The sequence below is a fragment of the Hemitrygon akajei genome, chromosome 9, assembly GCF_048418815.1.
Source record: "Hemitrygon akajei chromosome 9, sHemAka1.3, whole genome shotgun sequence".
Classification (NCBI taxonomy): Eukaryota; Metazoa; Chordata; class Chondrichthyes; order Myliobatiformes; family Dasyatidae; genus Hemitrygon; species Hemitrygon akajei.
The window spans coordinates 98,320,169-98,336,693 of record NC_133132.1 but is presented as its reverse complement, the minus strand read 5'-3'; the positions used below and the strand labels follow the sequence as shown (position 1 = coordinate 98,336,693).

Here is a 16,525-nt window from a genome sequence, read left to right as displayed (position 1 = left end):
TAAAGGTTTTGACTTTATGATGAAGGACATAAGTAATAAAATCACTTCAATTCAAAAGTTTCTTCAGATATATAAGGAGTAAAAGAGAGGCGAGAGTAGATAACGTACTACTGGAAAATGATGCTGGGGAGCTAGTAATGGGAGACAAGGAAATGGCGGACGAATGGAATAAGTGTTTTGCATCAGTCTTCACTGTGAAAGGCATTAGTAGTCTGCCAGAAGTGAGTGAAGTTGCCATTACTAGGGAGCAGGTACTTGGCAAATTGAAAGGTCTGAAGGTAGATAAATCACTTGGACCAGATGGTCTACACCCTAGGGTTCGGAAAGAGGTGACTGAAGAGATTGTGGAAGCATTAGTAATGATTTTTCAAGAATCAATAGATTCTGGCATGGTTCCAGAGGACTGGAAAATTGCAAATATCAGCCCACTCTTCTGGACTGGGTGTTGTGTAATGAACTGGAATTGATTAGACCAGTTAGTCTGACCTCAATGGTTGTGACGATGTTGGAGTTGATTGTTGAGGATGAAGGCACATGATAAAGAAAGCCAAAGTCCTTAAGAGAAAATTTTCCCTGACAAATCTGTTGGAATTCCTTAAAGAAATAACAAGTAGAATAGACAAAGGAGAATCGGTTGATGTTTCAAAAGGTCTTTGACAAGGTGTCACATATGAGTCTGCTACCAAATTAATAGCCCGTGGTATTACAGGAAAGATACCAGCATGGAAAGAGCATCGGCTGATTGGCAGGAGGCAAAGAAGAGGAATAAAGGAATTCTTTTTTGGTTGGCTGCTGGTGACTAGTAGTGTTTCACAGGGATCTGTATTGGGACCGCTTCTCTTTACATTATATGTCAGTGATTTGGATAATTGTATTTATGGCTTCATAGCCAAGTTTGCGGATGATATGAATGTCGGTGGAGGGGCAGGTAGTGTTGAAGAAGCAGGGAGTCTGCAGAAGGACTTGGACAGATTAGGAGAATGGGCAAAGAAGTGGCAGACGGAATACAATGTTGGGAAGTAACATTGGTAGAAGAAATGGAAGGGTAGACTATTTTCTAAATAGACAGAATATTCAAAAAGCTTAGGTGCAAAGGCACTTGGGAGTCCTCATGTAGGATTCCCTAAAGGTTAATTTTACAGGTTGGTTTGGTGGTGAAGAAGCCCAGTGCAATGTTAGCATTTGTTTGGAGAGGACTAGAATACAAAGCAAGGATGTAATGTTGAGGCTTTACAAGGCACTGTTAAGGCCTCACTTGGAGTATTCTGAGCAGTTTTGGGCCCCATATATAAGAAAGAATGTGCTGCCATTGGAAAGGGGTCAGAGTAGGTTCACGAGAATGATTCCGGGAATGAGAGAGTTACCATATGAGGGCCAATCAAAGGGTTTGGTCCTCTACTCAGTGGAATTCAGAAGAATGGGGGGAGAGGATCTCACTGAAATCTATTGAATGTTGAAAGGCCTCAATAGAGTGGATGTGGAGAGGATGTTTCCTGTGGTGGGGGAGTCCAGGACCAGAGGAGGGCACAGCCAATAGAGGAACATCCATTTAGAAAGGAGATGAGGAGGAATTTTTTAGCCAGAGAGCGGAGAGTCTGGAATTCGTTATGGCTGTGGAGGCCAAGTCATTCAGTATATTTAAGGCGAGGTTGATAGATTCTTGAGTAGTCAGGGCATGAAGGGTTATGGGGAGGAGGCAGGAGACTGAGGCTGAGAAAAAGATGGATTTGCCATGATGAAATGGTGGAGCAGACTCTGAGCCAAATGGCCTAATTCTGCTCCAATATCTTTTGGTCTTATGTGCAAGTTTTGGAAAGGAGCAGAGAAGATTTACTAGTCTTTTGGTTTCTTCCCCCTTCCTTTCCAGTCCTGATGAAGAGTCTCAGCAAGAAACATTGACTGTTTATTCCTCTCCATTGATGCTGCCTGACCTGCTGATTTCCTCCAGTATTTTGTGTGTGTTGCTCTGGATTTCCAGCATCTGCAGAATCTCTTGTGTTTAAGATTTATCAGGAAACTGCTTGGATTAGAGAGTATTTTTTTTTTGAGGATAGGTTGAGTGAGCTGGGGCTCTCTCTGGAGTGGAAGAGGATGAGAGTTGGCTTGATACAGGTGTATAAGATGATAAAATGTACAGATAGAGTGGACAGCCAGAGCTTTTCCCAGGGTGGAAATGGCTAATGGAAGTGATATCACTTTATTGGGACGGGGGGTGGGGGGGGATGAGGTGTAATTGTCGGAAAGGTTTTCTTTTTACACAGAGCCACTCATATAAAAGGGCAATTCTGAAAGTCCCAAGTTTTACTTTTATAATTATGACTGGCTAATTTACTTCCTTTATGAGAGGAAACAGATTTCAGTTTTAATCCTAAAAAAAAGGTTAAATCACTGAGATTATTTTGCAGTTTTGAGCTTCAACAATCCAAGTTTAATTACCTTTGCTTGATTTATGTCATCTCTTGTGAATTTTCACTACAGCTAAAGAATACAATTCCATTAGCTTTTATCACACTTTCCTTTGTTCATCCACATTAGCTAATTGTGGATTTTTCTCCCATTAAGTGTAGTCTGTCAAACTATTGTTCACACTCTTAGTTGTAACTCCTACTCCATGTACACATCTAAAGGTGCCATCTGCAGCTCTCCATTCATAGAGTTTAGAACACTACAGCACAGAAACAGCCCATTCTGAACTACTAATCTGCCTAATCCCATCGACCTGCACCCAGACCTTAGTCCTCCATACCACCCCCATCCATGTACCTATCCAAATCTCTCTTAAATGTTGAAATTGAACCCACATCCACCATTTACGTTGGCAGCTCATTCCATACTCACCACTCTCTAAGTGAAGAAGTTCCAGCACATGTTCACCTTAAACATTTCACCTTTTTATTTTAACCATGACCTCTAGATGTAGTCTCACCCAACTTCAGTTGCATTTACTCTATCTATACCACCACCCCCCATTATTTTGTATACCTCTATCAAATCTCCCCTCGTTCTTCTACGCTCTAGGGAATAAAGTCCTATCATTCAACCTTTTCTTATAACTCAGGTCCTCAAGTCTGGGTAACATCCTTGTAAATGTTCTCTGCACTTTCAATCTTATTGACATCTTTAGCTAGATGCTCTATGCACTGTCTTTGCACACCTGGAGAAGAGGGATGCTTATGTGAGAATGCTGTTCTTGGACTACAGTTCAGAATTCAACACCATAATTCCCTCCAGGCTTGACAAGAAGCTCAGAGACCTCAGCTTTCACCTTGCCTTGTGTAGCTGGATCCTGGACTTCCTGTCAGATTCCCAGCAGGTGGTAAGAGTGGGAGTGGGCTCCCTCAACACAGGAGCCCCCCAGGGCTGTGTCCTAAGCTCCCTCCTTTACTGTCTGTGTACCTATGACTGTGTTACCACCCACAGCTCTAATCTGCCAATTGAATTTGCAAATGATACTACATTGATTGGCCTTATCTCCTATAATAACAAGGCAGCCTACAGAGAAGAAGTCATCACCCTGACACAGTGGTGTCAAGAAAACAACCTCTCCCTCAATGTCACGAAAACAAAGGAGTTGGTTGTGGACTACAGGGGGAACAGAGACAGACTAGCCCCTATTGGCATCAATGGATCTGGGGTGGAGAGGGTGAACAGCTTCAACACATAGTAAACACATCACCGAGGACCTTACTTGGTCTGTACATACCGACTATGTGGTGAAAATGGCAAAACAGTGCCTCTTTCACCTCAGGTGGTTGAAGAAGTTTGGTATGGACCCCCAAATCCTAAGGACTTTCTACAGGGGCACAATTGAGAGTATCCTGCTTGGCTGCATCACTGCCTGGTATGGGAACTGTACTTCCCTCAATTGCAGGACTCTGCAGAGAGTGGTGCGGACAGCCCGGCACATCTGTGGATGTGAACTTCCCACTATTCAGGAAAATTTACAGTGACAAGTGCATAAAAAGGGCACTTTTTGAAAGATCACTGGGGACCCAAGTCAACCCAACCAAAAACTGTTCCAGCTGCTACCATCTGGGAAACAGTACTGCAGCATAAAACCAGGACCAACAAATTCCAGGACAGCTTCTTCCACCAGGCCATCAGACTGATTAATTCACACTGGTACAATTGTATTTCTAGGCTATATTGACTGTTGTATATCTGGATTTATGAAGGCCAATGTACTTTTCATCTGCGAAGTTGGTGCTTGCAAGACTTAATGACACTTCGCGTGCAGTAAACAAAACTGCTAATTTTTCTACTAAATATAGTTTTTTGGGGCCATGATCACTGCAGTCCACAGCATATAATTTCCCACTGGAAGGTGTGCTTTTGAACTGTCTGTATGACCAGCCATTTTTGTGATATCCTGAAATAGTTGATGAACTGGACTCCTGAGAATTGAAGTATGGATGTGGCAGCCATTGCTAGAGTGGACAGGGCCAGATTAAAGCAGAAGGGCCTGGGCCCAAGAGCAGATAACAAACTAATGTTTGGCCGATTTAAGCATGAGCCAGATTAAAAAGATTAAGGTGTCGAGACTGAGGGTGGAGTACAAATTGGTGTTCAGCTCACCACTCTGTGAGTCTTTACTCATCTCAGCGTTGAACTGACTCTGCAGCTGAGCCTGTAGAGATCAGCAATTGCTTCAGCGCTGAACCTGCCTCCGCAGCTTGGCCTACAGCATCGGGCTCTTGGACTGGCTATGTGGCTGTGGATTTACTCTTGGAGACTTGTTCATGTGTTGTGGTTTGTTTGTTTGCTTTTTTATTAGTTGCATAATTTGTTCTTTCTTTTTCATACATTAGATGTACGACTGTCTTTGTAGTGTGTGGTTTTTCGTGAATTGTTTCTTTGTATATGACTGCCTACAAGAAGCTGAATCTCCAGGTTGCATATGGTATACGTACTTTGATAATAAAAGTACCTTGAACTTTGAAAAGCTTTTTTTTACGACACTTTCTACCTGTGACACCACTTTTAAGGAATTATGGATCTATATTCCCAGATTCCTCTGATTTACCGTACACCTCAGTGCCCTACCACTCCTTTGATCAGGGCATTAATATGTGATGAAAAGCTGATACTGCAGAGGAGGTGGTACCCAGTGAACACCCTTTGTCCCATCTCATTAATCTGTCCTTCATTTGTACATTTGGTTCCAATGTCTAACTAGAGTTAAAATGTTCCTGCAATTCAGTTTGCTCAAAGCTTTTAGAGTACTCAGGACTTCTTTCATCAACCCTCGTGGCTCCCAAGGTGGTGATCTTTGCAGTATGGGCTACTACCTCTTTAAAGTATATTGTTCATTTCTGGATCTCAGCAAAAATAGGTAACCTGATGCTTCCTTCCTATCTTAACAGGTCTTGCGTAGACTTGCATAGAATTGGGAATTCAATCATGTAGGGTAGCTGGTGAATTTGGTATTAAAATCCTCTGCCTTGTTTTCAGATCTTTCCATGACCTGGCCTCTCCTTCTCTCCCAAGCTCTGCAAAGCTACCCAATCACATTCCTACAAATTTTGCATCTTAAGACAGGTCCATGCAAGACCAACCTAATCTTTATCTCTTATCATAACCCTACAGACCTGCATGCCATTTCAAACATTTCTCCAATTTCCAAGCCTCTGAGTTCTGGAATTCCTCTACTCAACCTCTTTGTTTCTTTAACTCTGTTCTTTCTTTTAGGAGAGTCATTAAAACCTATTAATGTGACAACATTGTTGATTGTTTCATAGTATGCTTTAATGTACATGTGACAAATAAAGCAAAACTTTATAAGACTGTATAAAACTGAAATCCTTTCCCCCAATATTATTTATTTATTTCCTGATAGCTCGGTGGTGGTGGATCATTTTATTCCACTGTTTGGAGATGTTTGCACTGTTAAAGCCATTATGTAAATCTGTTGTTGCAAGTCTTTGATGTGTTAAAAGTACTTCATCATCTTTGCATTAAAAGTAACTACTGCTGTTATCTTTTGCAGGTTTGCAGTACCTGGATCGGGAGTGGGGTAGTTAGTGATTTAAATGATCTGCGCAGGGTTCACAATCTTTTGGTGTCATCTTTAGACAAGATGCAATCTGGAAAAGGCTCCTTGAGCCAATTGTACAGTGAGAGTGCTACTACAATGGAGAAACTGGCTGTGCTGAAAGCCTGGGCAGAGGTAAGCTTGTGAGGGAAGTGTGGGATTATTCGGTATTAAATCCAGCACAATTCCTTTGAGTCTTTTGCAGCAGTCAGTGGCTGATGCTGTGCGCAGCCCGGCAGCTGTCAACAGCTCTGCTGTAGCTCCCACAGTTGGGCGCAAGCTTCTTGGTACTTGCGCTGTTTCAATCCCACGTTGAAGTAGAATTTGATTTTAGTGAGAGTTGGTGAACATTGGGAGCTGTATATCCTGGATAATTTTGTTGATGCCAAACATTGAAGGTGAAATAAATGCTCTCTTACCATGTTAACTTCACTGAAGTTTCAGTATGTGTGCTCAAAGCATAATAGAGTGGTCACAGTGCAGTACTGGCTTTTCTTTATGACAGTAATTCCTGCAGCAATCCAGTTCTCTGTTGTAGCAATCCATTGAGGGAAGGTAGCAATAATGCAATAATCCATGATTCACAGTGTTTATAGGAGATTTCTGTCACAGTCATATATTACAGCAATTTCCTTTATTACACATTCACTCTTTCCCCATTAACAAATTTCACGTCACATGCTGGTGATAATAAACCTGATTCTGATTCTGACCATTCCTCTTCCCTTGACCCGTCTACCTTCATTTGCCTGTTATTGGAACCATTAGGCTCCTGAACCATAGAACAGTGCACAGGAACAGGCCCATTAGCTCACTATATCGTGCCAAACCAATTAAATCAAATGACTAAATGATTTCTGCTTACACAATGTCTATATACTTCCAGTTCCCTCACATTCATGTGTCTATCTAAATGTCTCTTAAAAATCTCTAGTGCTTTTGCCTCTACCACTAGCCCGGGCAGTGTACTCCATGCAACCATCACTCTGTGGTGGGGGGGGGAGGGAGAGAAAGCTTGCCCTTCACATCTCATTTAAAATTACTACTTCTCACCTTAAATGCATGGCCTCTGGTGTTAGACATTTCAACCCTTGGAAAAGGATATTATCTGTCTACTCTGTATATAGCTCTCATAATCTTATAAACTTCTATCAGATCTTCCCTTGCCCTCTGCAGCTCCAGCAAAAGCAACTCAAGTTTGTCCAACCCATTGTTATAGCACATGCCCCACATGCGCTCTTATCAGGCAACATCCTGGTAAACTTCTTCTGCACCCTCTCCAAAACCTCAACGTCCTTCCTACAATGGGGTAACCAGAACTGTATACAATACTCCAGATGCGGCCAAACTACAGTTTATAAAGCTGCGACATAACTTCCTGACTTTTGAACTCTACCTCAACTAATAAAGGCAAGCATGCCATATACCTTCTTAACTCCTCCTTTCAACCAATGTAGCCACTTTCAGAGTTAAGAACTTGAACCCCAAGATCCCTCTGCTCATCAACACTGTTAATGATCTTGCCCTTAACAGTGTACTGTCTCTTTGCATCTGACCTACCAAAGTGCACCATTTCACATTTTGCTGAAATCTGTTAGTCTTCTACACTATCCACAACACTACCAATCTTTGCATCATCTGCAAACTTACTAAGCCACTAATCTACACTTTCCTCCAGGTCATTTGTATATATCACAAACAGCAGAGGTCCCAGTATGGATCCCCGCAGAAAACCACAAATCACAGACCTCCAGCTAGACTAAGTCCCTTTGACCATTACCCTCTATCTTCCATGGCAAGCCGGTTCTTAATCCAAACAGCCAATTCACCATGAATCCCATACATCTTTATCTTCCAGATGAGCATCTCATGAAGGACCTTGTCAAATGCCATGTAGATGACATTCACAGCTTTACCTTCATCAATCACCCTTGTCACTTCATCAAAAAATCTCAATCAAGTTAATAAGACAAAAAATGCCCAACACAAAGCCATAGTTTTCCAAATGCTCATAAAGTCCATCCCTAAGAATTCTCTCCAGTAACTTCCCTAGCACTGATTTGAGACTCGCCAGTCTAGAGTTTCCGCGATTATCCTTGGTTCCCTTCTTGAATAATGGAACAACAATAGTTATTCACTAATCCTCCAGGACCTCACCTGTGGTAGTGGACACAAAGGTATTGGTCCCAGCAATCTCTTCTCATTCCTCTCAATAACCTGTAGTATCCTATCAGGCCCTGGGGACTTATCCACCTTAATGTTCTTTAAGAGACCCAACACTACCTCCTCCTTTACCTTGAAATGCCTAGCACATTAAGACGCTCCGCACTGATCTCTCTATCTTCCAACTCCTTCACCTTGGTAAATACTGTTGCAAAGTACTGATTAAGGACCTCATCCACATCCTCTGCATCCTAGCAGATCTTCCTCTCTTTATCCTTGAGTGGCCCTACCCTCTCACTAGTTATCCTCTTGCTCATGATGTTTCTATAGAATGCCTTGGGATTCACCTTAATCCTACTTGCCAAGGACTTTTCATGGCCCCTCTCTTGGCTTTCCCAATTCCCTCTTGAGTTCTTTTCTGAGTTCTTTATAATCCTTCAAGGTTCTGTTGATCCTAGCTTCCTAAACTTTACATACTTTTCCTTTTCTTCTTGACTAAATTCATCACCTCTGTTGACATTCAGGGTTATCTTGCCTTGTCATCTTTGTCCTTCCTTCCTTACTGGAACATATCTTTCCTGTACTCTGTGCAGTTGATATTTAAACACCCTCAACACATTGGATGCAGACTTGCCCGAAACAGCCGTTCTCAGTCAACTGTCCCTGGTTCCCGCCTAAAGCTCTTGTAATTTGCCCTGCTTCAATTTAATACTCCCCCACATGGTCTATACTTATCCTTATCTATAGCTATCTTAAGACTTTAACTAGTTGTGGTCACTCTTCCCTAACTGTTCACCCACTGAGAGGTCTATCACCTGGTCAGGTTTATTACCCAACACCAGGTCCAGTACAGCCCCTTCTCTTGTTGGATTATCTACATACTGATTTAAGAAACTCTCCTGGATGCACCTAACAAATTCTGCCCTGTGGCGACCCACTTTCTGCGCAGGCGAACCGGCTCACAAATAGCCAGCGCGCGGGGGGAGACTTTAGTAATGTACCTCCGATGTCATTTCCGCCCGGAGAGGGCGGGCGCTAGGGATTTAAATGCCAGCGCCACAAAGTTTGAATAAACTAGTCTCGAAACGACTTACCGACTGCGTGTCGTTATTTCAGCGCTGTGTGTAGCACATCGCTACATTGGTGACCCCGACGGTCCAAACGGGATTTGGACCAAAGATGACCGACTCTTCATCTGTTCACGCAGTTTTGCTAAAACTGCCGACTTTCTGGACGCTGCGACCACACGTGTGGTTTAACCAAGCAGAAGCCCAGTTCCAGATTTGGCAGATATCCTCTGATTCCACGCATTACTACCATGTGGTGAGCGCCCTTGACCAGGAGACGGCCACCCAGGTTGCAGATTTCATACATTCGCCCCCGGAAGAAGGCAAATATGAAGCATTCAAGGCGCTGCTCATTGGGACCTTTGGCCTCTCGCGGCGTGAGCGGGGTGCCCGCCTGCTTCACCTGGACGGTTTGGGAGACAGACTGCCGTCAGCATTGATGAACGAGATGCTGTCCCTGGCTGACGAACACAAGCCCTGCCTCATGTTCGAGCAAGCATTCCTGGAACAACTGCCCGAGGACATACATCTGCTGCTGGCCGACGCAGATTTCAGCGACCCCCGGAAGGTGCTGTGGAAAGCCAAGAGGGAGAGCGTGGCGTCTGTCGGTCAGATTACCAGACCAGGCCCGGCAGGGGCGTGCACGCAACACACAGGCAGGAGTGAGGAGGCCAGTGAACAGTGGTGTTTCTACCACCAGCGGTGGGGCACAAAAGCCCGCCGTTGTTGCCCGCCCTGCAAGGGCCAGGGCCAGGGCCAGATACCGCTAATGACTATGGCAGCTGGCCACCAGGACAGCCTCTTGTACGTCTGGGACAAACAGTAGGGACATCGCTTCTTGGTCGACACCGGAGCGGAGATCAGCGTCTTGCCCCCAACGGGGTACGACACCCGCAACAGGAAGCCAGGACCCACCCTGAGGGCCGCAAACGGCAGCACGATACGGACCTACGGCACCCGCACAATGCAGCTGCAGTTCGGCGCCAGCCGGTTCACGTGGGACTTCACACTGGCCGCGGTGGCCCAACCACTCCTGGGGGTGGATTTCTTGCGAGCTCACAGCCTGCTGGTCGACTTACAAGGGAAAAGACTGGTACATGCCGAGACTTTCCAGACGTTCTCCCTGGGTGAAGCCAAGTTGCCGGTTCCACACCTGGACTCCATCATGCTGTCAGACAACGAATTCACCAGAATCCTGGCGGACTTCCCATCGATTCTGGCACCGCAGTTCACGGCAGCCATGCCCAGACACGGGGTACAGCACCACATTCCGACCCAGGGAACACCCCTCCATGCCTGCTCACGAAGGCTCCCCCCAGAAAAGCTCGGCCTGGTGAAGGAGGAGTTCAAGAGGATGGAGGAATTGGGGATCATACGGCGGTCCGACAGCCCATGGGCCTCCCCCCTGCACATGGTGCCCAAAGCAACGGGGGCTGGAGACCATGCGGCGACTACCGCAGGCTGAACGAGGCTACAACACTGGACCGCTACCCTGTGCCGCACATTCAGGACTTTGCAGCAAACCTGCATGGCGCACGGATCTTCTCCAAGGTAGACCTCGTCCGGGGATACCATCAAATCCCGATGCATCCGGACAACGTCCCCAAAACGGCACTCATCACCCCTTTCGGCCTTTTCGAGTTCCTCCGCATTGCCGTTCGGCCTAAAGAATGCCACACAGACGTTTCAGCGGTTAATGGACATGGTGGGACGCAACCTGGACTTCGCTTTCATCTATTTGGACGACATCCTCATAGCCAGCAGCAATCATCAGGAACATCTGTCCCACCTCCGACAACTCTACGCCCGACTGAGTGAATATGGCCTCACGATCAACCTGGCCAAGTGCCAGTTCAGTCTCGATACCATCGACTTCCTGGGCCACAGGATTACCAAAGACGGGGCAACACCTCTGCCCGCCAAGGTAGACGTGATCCGCCACTTTGCTCGGCCCAACACGGTCAAAGGCCTGCAGGAGTTTGTTGGTATGGTGAACTTCTACCACCTTTTCCTCCCCTCAGCAGCCCGTATCATGCGCCCTTTGTACACCCTGATGTCGGGGTAAAGGCAAGGACATTACTTGGGACAAGGAGGCCGGGGCCGCTTTCGTTAAAGCCAAGGAAGCCTTGGCAGATGCTGCGATGCTGGTGCACCCCAGAACGGACGTTCCGACCGCACTCACGGTGGATGCATCCGACACTGCAGTCGGTGGGGTGCTGGAGCAGCTCATCGAGGGGCGCTGGCAACCCCTTGCGTTCTTCAGCAAGCACCTACGACCACCCGAACTCAAGTACAGTGCTTTCGACCGGGAGCTGTTGGCACTATACCTGGCGATCCGGCATTTCAGGTACTTCTTAGAAGGCAAGTCGTTCACCGCGTTCACGGACCACAAACCGTTGACCTTCGCGTTCACGAAGGTGTCCAATCCCTGGTCGGCTTGCCAGCAGCGACATCTGTCCTACATCTCGGAGTACACGATGGACATCCAGCATGTCTCGGGAAAGGACAACGTTGTGGCGGACGCACTCTCCAGACCAGCCCTGTCCCTGGGGGTGGACTATGCAGCACTGGCGGAGGCACAGCAGGCAGACAACGAGATGCCCAGCTACAGGACTGCAGTCTCGGGTTTGCAGCTGCAAGACTTTCTTGTAGGCCCAGGTGATAGGACCCTCCTGTGTGACGTGGCTACCGGCCAACCTCGCCCCATTGTCCCGGCAGCCTGGAGTCGGCGGGTTTTCGACTCTGTACACGGTTTGGTGTACCTATCTATCAGGACAACCGTCCGGCTGGTCTCCAGCAAGTTCGCATGGCACGAACTTCGCAAGCAGGCTAGTGAATGGGCCAGAACGTGCGCGCAGTGCCAAACAGCCAAGGTGCAGCGGCACACTAAAGCCCCGCCGCAGAAGTTCGAACCCACCCACCGGAGGTTCGATCACATTCATGTGGATGTCGTGGGCTCCCTACCAGTGTCCCGAGGAGCGCGGTACCTCCTAACGATGGTAGACCGGTTCACGAGGTGGCCAGAGGCGGTCCCGCTCACCGACACATCTGCCGATTCCTGCGCCTGAGCACTGATCACAACCTGGGTAGCACGCTTCTGGCCCACATTACCTCCGACAGAGGCACCCAGTTCACCTCCAGCCTGTGGTCGGCTGTGGCCAGCCTGTTGGGAACGCAGCTGCACCACACAACTGCCTATCACCCACAGTCGAACGGACTGGTGGAACGCTTCCACCGTCACTTGAAGTCGGCTCTCATGGCCCGCCTTGGGTGGACGAGCTTCCCTGGGTCCTGTTTGAAATTCGTACAGTGCCCAAAGAGGATCTGCACGCCTCGTCGGCCGAGTTGGTGTACGGCGCGCCCCTGGCCGTCCCAGGAGAGTTCATACCAGCCCCAAGGGGGCAAGAGGAAGAACCCGCAGCAGTCCTGGACAGACTATGCGAAAGGCTCGGCAACCTGGCCCCCGTACCAACTTCACAGCACGGACAGACCCCGACCCATGTACCCAAAGACCTGCAAAACTGTAAGTTTGTGTTTGAACGAAGGGGCGGACACCGGGCACCGCTACAGCGGCCGTACGAGGGGCCATTCAAGGTGATCAACAACAACAGGTCCATGTACGTTCTGGACATTGGGGGGAAAGAGGAAGTTTTCACAGTGGACCGTCTCAAACCAGCCCATGTGGACTTGGCGCAGCCGGCCGAGGTTCAGGCACCGCGGCGCAGAGGCAGACCTCCCAAACAGAGGCTGATCCAGACTGTGGATATTGGGGGGTGTATCGCCGGTTCTGGGGGGGGTTATGTGGCGACCCACTTTCTGCGCAGGCAAACCGGCTCACAAATAGCCAGCGCGCGGGGGGAGACTTTAGTAATGTACCTCCGATGTCATTTCCGCCCAGAGAGGGCGGGCGCTAGGGATTTAAATGCCAGCACCGCGAAGTTTGAATAAACTAGTCTCGAAACGACTTACCGACTGCGTGTCATTATTTCAGTGCTGTGTGTAGCACATCGCTACAGCCCCATATAAACCTTTTGCACTCAAAAGGCCCTAGCTGATATTAGGGAAGTTGAAGTCCCATGTGACAGTGACCCTATTGTTTTCACACCTTTGTTTAACCTGTTTGCATATCTGTTCATCAGTGTCTATTGGAGAGGTCTGTTTTACAATCCTATCACCCTTCGTATTTATGTGTTCCACCCATATAGATTCAGTGGATGAGTCCTCCATATGTCCCTTCTGACTGCAGCTGTGATATTGCCCTGGTTAGTAGTACAACTCCCCCGCCTCATTTATCTCCCTCTCTATCTTTTCTAAAACTTCGAAACCCTAAGGTCAGCACCCATTCCTGTCCCTCTCTCAACCAAGTTTCTGTAATGGCCACAATGTCACAGTTCCATGTACTGATTCATGCTCCGAGTTCATCACCTTTACCCATAATATGACGAGTATTAAAATGCACTTCAAACAATTCATCCCATTGTATCTATCACTTTGCTTCTGCCTGTTTTTACTGGCCCTGACATCTACCTTCCTTTCTATCCTTCCACTTGCTGACCTGCTTCCATCCTCCTGCCAAACTAGTTTAAATCCTTCCAGGTTACCCCTGCCCCAGAAAAAGTTTTAATTATCCAATAACTTGAAACCCTGCCCCGTACACCACTTCTTCAGCCACTCATCCATCTGTACTATCACCCTATTCCTGTCCTGACTAACGTGGTACTGGGAGTAATCCAGAAATTACTACCTTCAAGGTTCTATTCTTCCCTAACTCCCTATACTCTCTGTGCAGGGCCTCTTCCCTCCTTTGTACCAATGTCTCTGAGGCCAATGTGCACCACAACCTTTGGCTGCTCAGCCTCCCTCTTGAGAATACTTTGCAGCCCCTCTCAGACGTCCAGGATGGCAACACACCATCCTGGAGTCTTTTTTTGTGGCCACAGAATCTCCTGTCTGACTAACTGCCCCCTAACTATCAAGTCTATTATAACTATCGCTCTGCCCTGACTTTAACCTTCCCTGCTGAGCCTCAGAGCTGGTCACAGTGCCACAGGCCTGGCTGCTGCTGCTGTGCTCTGATAGGTCTTTCTTCCCAGTGGTATCCAAATGGGTATACTCATTGCTGAGGGGAATGGCCACAGAGAACTCTTACTGACTGCTTACACCCCTTACTTCTGGTAGTCACCCACCTGCTATCTGAATCTTGCACTCTGGGTGTGACTACCTCAGTAAAAGTTTTATCCAAGGTTTTACACCTCCCACATAGTCCTGAGTGCATCCAGCTCCATTTCAAGTTCCTTGACCTTGTCAACGAGAAACAGAAGTTGGATGCACTTTCAACAGATGAAGTCATCAGGGAGACCATTCAGTGTTCTGCATCCCACATCTTGCAGGAGGAGCATTCCACTGCCTTAACTACGATCCTGCCTACGCTTGTTATACTTATGGCTCTAACTTCTCAAGCTTAATTTTATCCTCTGCCTGTTCTCCTCAAAGCCTAAAGCCTGACCACTCTCACTCTGGTCCGCTCCAATGATGGCTGCTCTGCTTAAACCTCGCTTCTTTTTATTGGCCCTTGCTAAGTTACTACTAACACAATCAGCCTCCCGCTCTGCAAACAAGTCCCAGCAGGCCCCATTCACTTTTTAAACCTAGCATGTTGAATCCACAAGGAACTGTCCCCAACTCGCTCCGCAATCTCGCACTCTGTAGACCCATAACACAACAAGATTCAAGATCACAAAAATAAAAACCACGCATCATGTACTGGGCAATAACTGTACCATCTCCCACCTTCTGCATCATCATTGCTCCCTGGGAATCGACTGTTAGCCCAACCAGGTGAACTCCAAATTCCTCCATCAGTTTGATCTTCTCCTCCTCTGTGGCCCGCACTTTCTTACCAAGGGAAAATGGTGCCCAGGACCTCAAAGAGCACCTTCTTCAAGCCTCGTTGCAGGGACCTGCCGGGGTGGTAGCAGTGGGGTTGACGCAGGTGTCAGGGTTGCTTTTGTTGCTACCATCCAGTTGGCCACTCTGGCACCAAACGCACCAGTGTGGGAAATTTCATTCACCTCAACACTGAATTGATTTCAGAACTTATGGACTCACTTTCAAGGACTCTACAACTCATGTTCTCACTTTTATTTATATACTTAATTTATTATTATTTGTTTTTTTAGTATTTGCACATCTCATATTTTGCACACTGTTGCTTGTCTTTATTTGTGAGTAGGTTTTCAATGATCCTGTTGTATTTTTTTGTTTACTGAGATTGCCCACAAGAAAATGAAGAATTAAATAGTATATAACATATAAATACTTTGATAATAAATGTACTTTGACTTTGACCCTGTTAGGCTAGCTGAAAAGTAATAGTTCAATTACTCAGTTATCTCATGGGTTTATTTCACTTGTTTCTTTCCTGGCCGTTAGAACTCCATCATAAGACCATAAAACATAAGAGCAAAACTAGGCATGTGGCCCATCCAATCTGCTCCATCAGGGCTGATTTATTATCTCTCTCAACTCCATTCTCCTGTCTTCTCCCTATAAACCTTTGACGCCCTTACAAATCAGTCTCAGCCAATGGGCACCAGCCTCCCCATCATCATCATAAGGTGATGCCTCAAGAAGGCTGCTTCGATCATTGAGGACCTTTTCACCCAGGGTATGCCCTCTTCTCATTGTTACCATCAGGGAAAGAGGTACAGGAACCTGAAGGTGTACATGCTGTTTCAGGAACAGCTTCTTCCCCTCCACTATCAGATTTCTGATTGGTCTATGAACACTATCTCGTTATTTTCTTTTCTTGCACTGTTAAAAAGCGATTATGAAGAAAACACGGCAGCACCTCTACTTCCTTAAGTTCATGACATTAAAATCTTTGATTAACTTCTGTAGATGTGTGGTGGAGAGTATATTGACTGGCTTCATCACAGCCTGTTATGGAAACACCAATGCTCTTGAATGGAAAATTCTACAAAAAGTAGTGGATATGGCCCAGTCCATCATGGATAAAGTCCTCCCCACCATTGAGCACTTCTACACAGAGAGATGTTGCAGAAAAGCGGCATCCATCATTAAGGACCCCCACTGCCCAGCTCATGCTCTTTTCTCACTGCTGCCATCAGAAAGAAGGTAGAAGAGCCTCAGTACTTGCACCACCAGGTTCAAGAGCAGTTATTAATCCTCAACCATTAGGCTCTTGAACCAAAGGGTATAACTTCACTCAACTTCACCTGCCCCATTATTGAAATGCTCCCAC

The 16,525-nt window shown here is 46.7% G+C and overlaps 1 protein-coding gene across 3 annotated transcripts in view; it reads left to right on the top strand.

The window, feature by feature from the left end:
* The window catches only part of heatr5b (HEAT repeat containing 5B), a 146,114-nt gene that overhangs the window by 96,741 nt on the left and 32,848 nt on the right, over positions 1 to 16,525 (top strand). For all 3 annotated transcript variants that reach the window (XM_073056614.1, XM_073056615.1, XM_073056616.1), the window contains one exon: positions 5,987 to 6,166. In XM_073056614.1, coding sequence (XP_072912715.1) covers positions 5,987 to 6,166 — 180 coding nt within the window. The remainder of the gene's footprint in view (positions 1 to 5,986; positions 6,167 to 16,525) is intronic.